The following is a 7,135-nucleotide window of genomic DNA, read 5'->3' as shown; positions in this document are numbered from 1 at the left end:
TCAGGCAGTGGTCCCTCCATCCAGCTGCTGCTGCTGCTGGCCCAGCCCTGTGGTACTGGTGGGGACCCGTGTTGAACAGCCCTGATCCTGTGTGCTCCACACCTGCTCTGGGCTTGCCTGCCCAGGCTCAGCAGTGGCGGCGTGGGACAAAAGTTTGCTCAGTGCAGGAGAAAAGCAGCCCCTTCCCCTCTTACTGCTGGTCATTCAGGTTGCAGACACCCAGAGCCCACACCACACCAGACTGGGCTGCATCTCTGTCACCGTCACCGCTGTCTATGGGTTGCCCAGCAGTGGGCAGTGCAGAGCAGACGCAGGGCATCCCTGCATGGCGCGGGCTCTAGGAGGCCGCAGCAGGAACCACTGGTAGCCGGAGGGGTAAGGAGTTGCTTTCCCCCTGCACTGAGTAACAGGTTTTGTTCTGCGCTGCTGCTGCTGAGCCTGGGTGGACGAGTGTGGAGTGCACAGGGTCAGGGCCGTGCAGTGTGGGTCCCTGCTGGTACTGTGGGGATGGGGCCAGTGGTGGCAGTAGCCGGAAGGAGCTGCTGCTGCCCAAAAAGGCAGTTCAGCTGCAGAGCCGCCCCAACCCCGCTTTGTGCCCGGGATGTCAGGATGTGCCACATCTTGGTGGTGCCGAGCAGGTGCGGGGTAGCCTGGGTCGGGGCTGTGCCCAGGTTCTGGCTGATCTGCTCATTCTGACTGATCCGCGCTGGTAGGAATGAGTCTGGAACAGGTGCGGGGTACACTGGGGCTGTGTGCTGTTGGCAGTGGTGGGGATCCGCCGCGGGGTATGCGGACTCTGGGCTGTTGCAGGGCGGGGGGCTGACTGGCTTAGCGGGGCTCCCATACACACTGTACCGTACCAAGAAACGCTTGCCCACACAACCACACACAATTACACACCCCACAAACACTGCACCCACCCACACCCTCCACAAACCTCACACCCCTCCCCACACGCACCCCCTCACAAACCCTTCTGTGCCACTGGGGGGGCCCTGCTCACTGCTAGGTGCACACACCAACCACATATACCCCTTCCCCTCCACACATCCCACAGCGTCCCACAAACCGCCCATACCCACCCATATCCACACTCCCCTACACCCCATATACACACACCCACCTACTCACACACACGCACCTAGAGTCCCCCACCCACCCATACCCTCTGCCACAAAAAGCAAAGAGCTGTGCAGATGCAGTGATTCACAAAGGAAATATAGCTTAAGTTAGAATAAACTGTGTGTGTCTTTAGGTATAATTATTCTGCTTTCAGTATATGTTCAGAAAAAAGTTTCCAATGTTGAGGAATATGTTCTGAAAAACATTCTCTATGTTAGTGAGAGACAGTTAGAAGGAATGTGAGAAGTAACATGATAAAAGAAATAAAAGTATGCAGCAATGGCCAGTTACGTGCACAGTTGATTTTTGTAATGTGATTTGATAGGTAGACATTGGTCTTTCTTACACTTTTTAGTTTGGTTTATCTCATAAATGCTTGACTTATCCAGGAACATTCTGTGAAGAAAAAAAAAAAAAAGGATAAACATTCAAGAAAACCTAAAAAAGAGAAGAAGAAAAGCAAAAAGCAAAAAATTGAAAAAAAAGATGAGTCATCTGATAGTTCTTCAGTAAGTAATAAACTTAAGCTACTAGCTTGAGAGGCTTATTTCAAAAAAAGGAAGAAAAAGCTTTTATAACTAGCATGCATGGAAAGACGTTATCACTAACATTGAGGCTTGCTATTTATTTTTGCTGAAGAGTGGCATTACATGTTAACAGTAATAGTTCTGCTGCTATAAAATTTCATTAATTTAAAAGGTGTCATCATTTGAATTTCTCCTTCTCATTGTGTAATGCTACCTGTAACTGTAAGGCCCCTGGCAGACATGCAGTGAAGGCATGGTGGGATCTGTTGTGGGATCCCCTCAATCATGCTTCCTGCCATGCTGCACATGCATGGCAAGAGGCATGATTATGGGATCCAGCATCAGGTCCCATTACATTTTTTTGCTGGTATAGGGGCAGCCCAGGATTGTGATTCCAGGTTCCGTCTACGTTGGCAAGTAGCAAGCTCCCGTGGGTGGGGGCCTGTTAGCTGATGGGGCTCTCAGCTACAGGTATGCAACATGCACTCCTATGGCTGGGAACCCCATCAGCTGATCCGGACTCCCAGCCATGGGAATGCACTATGTGCTTCTGCAGTTGGTTGTCCCCAGCTGATCCAGAGTTCCTAATTGTATTAATGTGTGGCTGGGTAACAACTTAAGATGCGATTCACTAGTTAATCACGTTTCCAGTGTAATGTGTATCGGGGCCTAAGAAACTAATAGTTTTACAAGATTTCTGTTCTTGAAATGAGTGAGTGTTCAGTAGAATGAAACTCTTTTTGCAGGAGCAAATATCTGAAGTTGAGCCATGTGGTTTTTCTTCTTTTTTTCTCTTGACCTATGGGTAATAACTGCAACCACAAATTGGTCCCACGTTTCCTGTGGGAAGCATCAAAAGTCACAAATTGCATCACTAAGTTCCAAGATGCATCACACTCTTGACTAATACCTTTGATCCAAAGTCTCCTGTTCCCATGGCAGGTTCCTATAAATAGCAGAGAAAGTTATCAGCAGAGGCGGTTGGTACAAGAGCAAGATCTCTGCACTCTAGAAAAATCTTTCCCTCTCAGACACATTTACCCTTTCAGTGTGACAAGGGTGATACAAATGTGGTAATGAGACTATTAAAATGTACACGGTAGATGTAGGATGTAAACTATCTACGTTAGTACCTGCAAGTCTTGAAAAATAATGCAGAAATGTTTTGTTCACTGATTTCAAAATTAAATTTATTTCTACTGTAGTTCCATAAAACCAGAAGCAGGTGTTTCTTGTTTGTTTCTAAGCATAGCTAGAGCAGTTTTGATGCTTTAGTGAACTGCCTTATATTTCTTTGTATTAAAGCATAATATTTTTCAACTTCTCTAATGTTGTAGAGAGAAACTTACTTGTTATTTGATATGGTTACATCAACTAATTCACTTTGGTAAATTTTTCTTGGCAACAGTGTGTTTTTGATCAATTTATAATGACTTCATAAGATTTGTTTTTCATTCACTGATAACACTTTATTTTTCCTCAACTAACCACACTATTATTCTTAGGGTTCTACATTTGATTGGGTTGAGTCGAATGCATCACAGTCATCCAGTACAGAAAAGACCTGGAAAATAAGTACAGAGCAGTTGGATACTTCAGAAAATCCTGCCTTACGGGTAAGCAGCCCTGTACCATACATACCTGAATCCAAGATGCTTTTGAATTTAAGACAACCACCCTCAAACATTAGATTATATACGAGATAAATTAAATAATTGTTATATTTTTCCATGTATAGAATCGAATTAGTGTAAGATCATCTGAACTCTGTCCCCTGAGTGCTGTGGCGGAGAAAGCAGTGGAGGCAGAGGGGGCAGACCCTTGGCCTTGCCTTCTGTGCCTGCCCCCCTACCCCTTGTTCCCCTGTTCTCCATGTGCCCTGTGCTCTTTGCCCCCATGCCCCTTGTCCTTTTTCCCCCCGTGCCTATGCCTGACTCTTGCTGCCTGTCCTACCCCTGGTGCCTGCTCTCTTGCTCCCCTGTGCCTGACATAGGCACAAGGGGGCAAGGGAGCAGGCACCAGAAGTAGGTGCCTCTGGAAGGAAGGTGCAAGGAAGGGACATGGGGGCAGGGAACACAGGGAGCATGGCAGGGGGCAGGGGGGAAAGGAGTCCGGGCTGGGCAGGCAGGGAGGGTGAGGCCAGGGTCTGATTTTCCATGTCTTAAATGCATTCCTCCAAGTATAGGCTTCTTAATGCTACAGCTCTCATCACCCACTGCTGTTCTAGGTAATAATCAGATTTATGCTGTTAAAAAATCTTATATTTTGTGCTGCTATAGTATATCATGAGCTCCACCCCTAGCTACTAGCACCATTTTCTACCCTTCCCTCTCTCTTGTGTCCCCTGCACACCCCATACCTCCCTAGTCTCCTTTAGCATTTCTACATTTACGTTTCTTCTTCCTTCTGGCTGCTCAATAGACAATACTTGACAATTTGCAGGACCGTACCTGTGTGTGGTGCTTACCCCTGCATCTGACTGTCTGCATAGAGGTGACTGAATAGATTCTACATTGGGCAGGTCTATTCTTTACTTACAAATTGTAAGGCATATTTTTTAGATTTCTACTTTAGCCAAGGTCATTTGCTTCCTTGCCAAAATTCTAGGTGGTCTCTGAATTAATATACTAGTTCATTGTCAAATTGGGAGTTCAGGTGGTGATATTTTGAGGATTTTTCCAATTCCTGGGCTCCCTAAGGATTAGTAAAATGATCAAAAAACTTTTTCCTTGACACATTCTAATGACTTAAAGATGATAATATGTTTTAGGGGTCTTTATACATGTTTTTTTTTTTTTTTGAGGGCGATGACTTCATGAAGGCCTCTGAATCACAAATGTTCTTTACAGTTTTTTTTGGAACAGCAGAATGTTGCAATCCCAACGCAAAGACCTTTTGTTGGTAATGGGTATTTGTGCTCCATAAGAACATTGATTTTTGTATAGCATTTATTTCACAGAGGCTTACTTAGACTGTTGCGAACTGGTAGGGTCCTTGTAAACAGCTCCCCTTTCTGTTTCTTCTCTTTATCCCAAATTTCCTTTAAGTAGAGTATTTTCTGCTTTACGTGTGTGGATTTGTCCCAGTTGTCATCTAGCAGGTTTGGTTTTAAATAACTGAAAGATAGTGTGGCATGTTCAGATTATGGTTTGAGGCTTGAAACACCAATGATCAGAAATGAATACCATTTCGTCTTTGTTCTACAATGCTTGTTCATGCTTTCAAGAACAGAATATTCTTCCCTTTGTTGCTAGAATATACACAGAGGCATTACAAATTTTTGTTTTGATGGATTAGTCTCATATATCATGCATCATATTGCTTTCTTTTGATGATTCCAAATGCATTTGCATTCTTTGTACTGTTGTGTGTTCTCTGCATGTGGTAGTACAGGGGGGAATAGGACTACTTGTTAGGAGTTACCTTTTTCCACTTGTTTTTCGATTTGACTGTTTCAAGTTATTTACGCTACTTTTTTTTTCTTGAGATGGTACTTCTGATTTTTAAGACGGCTTTCATATGGCCCTTGCTTTTGTAAAAGCAGTTTTATCCCTGCAGGTGTGGATACAGTTCACAGAACATGCAGATCTATCTTCTTAGTTTGTGAACACATTTGAGTTACTTAGGTTTCTAAGAGTGAAGAACTGTACCCTATGACTAATTGCAGATTTTGTGCTTGCTAAATTAGACTCAAGGGATCATAAAGCCAAATGTAGTAGAAATCATTAATTGTTAGATAGTTTTAGAAAAAGATGACATGTACATCATTCTCTCAGATCAAATGTACACCTTGAACAAAGTTCAGTGATGAAAGAAATCTGTAATCCAGTATTAACTCTAAATTTGCATGCATCCATACATTTGCTAGTTCATATATAGTACCAAGAATATACATTTGAAACGGTCAAAAAAGTTTGTAAGTCTGAATATGCAATGAATTTTAATGATTAAAGATGGTAAGGTTCTTTGGGTAGATGTGATATCTTTTATTAGACCAGTTGAGTAGTTAGAAAAAAGTTCTATGCAAGCTTTCAGGCACAAGCACCCTTCTTGAGGCATAGGAAGCCTCTGCAGTTCTGAGACTCCAAGGAATGAAAGAAGCTAAGTGTGGCAGGATGTCAGTGAGAATGTAAATAGGTGGAAATTAGGAAACTATAGGTAGATGGGGAAAGCAAGGGGGGGGAAAAGCCAAAGTAAGTAAGGGAGACTCTACAGTAGTACTTTTCCAAGGTAGAAAATAGCCCGTCTGTGAAAAAGCAAATAGATGCAAATTAGGAAAACAAGGGGTAGAAAAGGAGGGTGGGATTCATAAATCTACTGGATACAAAAATTAATGGAGTCAATATAGACATTGGATTTATGACACATTACAACCTGCCTGACATCTGATTCACCAGGTATGTGCCAGATCTGATATTGTACCCTGTCACAGGGCACTAAGGTGCCTGCTCCTTTAAGAGCAGAAACTGCCTAGGGAGAGGGCCCTAAGAGCCAGACAGAAACCCCACAGGTGCAGGTTACTATGGCAGCAGGCTAACAAAGGAATTAGCCTGCACCTGTACCTGGTCAGCTGACCGGAAGAAGGCAGGGCCCTGGGCGCACAAACCCCAGCGCTGAGACCAGCAGGAGTTAGTTTTTTGGCAGCAGCCAGGGGAGGGAGCCTCCTGGGAAGAATTGCCCAGGGATGCTGGTGGCTGCCTGATATGCTGCATATAGGCCTAATGGGGCTCCAGGAGCTCACCAGGTACCCTGGCTTACAAGTACTTGGTGCTGGGGGGAAGTCTGATTCTTTAAAAGGGACAGAGCGCACCCTGACTTGCTGGTGTTATGTTATAGCCCAGGGGCTCATATTTTCGTTGCTGTTAATAAACTGGTGGACCGGGATAAGGCTATTGGGGGAGGAGGAGGCCTCATTGGGGGCCCACTACAGTGTGGGGACCCTAGCGCCAGGGGAGCACAGTGACAAAAGGGGTGAGCAGAGCCCAGCGCCAGTCTGGGTGCAGAGACAGGGCTGCGGAGAGCCTGGTGATGACAGGAGGCCGAGCTATAGCAAGGCACCAGAGAGGTAAAGTTTAAATACCATCTGTGAGGCTTGGGGCTTGGTAAAGGGGTGGTTTTGGAGCTACTCATCTAGCCCATAAGGCTTAGGGTGTCCCGTGAGGCAGCCATTTTTAACAGGACCGAAAAGTGGTCCAAGAACCCAAAGGGTTCATAGATTTAATAGATTTCATAGACATTAGGGCTGGAAGGGACCTCGGAAGATCATCGAGTCCAGCCCCCTGCCCAAAGGGCAGGAAGTCAGCTGGGGTCATAGGATCCCGGCAAGATGAGCATCCAGTTTGCTCTTGAAGGTGTTCAATGTAGGTGCTTGAACCACCTCCGGTGGCAGGCTGTTCCAGACCTTGGGGGCTCGGACAGTAAAGAAATTCTTCCTTATGTCCAGCCTGAAACGGTCTTGTAGTAGTTTATGACCATTCGACCTAGTC

At 45.2% G+C, this 7,135-nt stretch overlaps 1 protein-coding gene across 1 annotated transcript in view; it reads left to right on the top strand.

Moving 5' to 3' along the window:
- The window catches only part of CWF19L2 (CWF19 like 2, cell cycle control (S. pombe)), a 156,753-nt gene that overhangs the window by 13,759 nt on the left and 135,859 nt on the right, over positions 1-7,135 (top strand). The window contains exons 3-4 of the mRNA XM_025198254.1: positions 1,512-1,631; positions 3,155-3,265. Of these exons, the coding sequence (XP_025054039.1) occupies positions 1,512-1,631; positions 3,155-3,265 (231 nt within the window). The remainder of the gene's footprint in view (positions 1-1,511; positions 1,632-3,154; positions 3,266-7,135) is intronic.

This window comes from Alligator sinensis, unplaced genomic scaffold (genome assembly GCF_000455745.1).
Source record: "Alligator sinensis unplaced genomic scaffold, ASM45574v1 scaffold802_1, whole genome shotgun sequence".
Taxonomy (NCBI): domain Eukaryota; kingdom Metazoa; phylum Chordata; order Crocodylia; family Alligatoridae; genus Alligator; species Alligator sinensis.
This window is presented reverse-complemented; position numbering and strand designations above follow the sequence as displayed.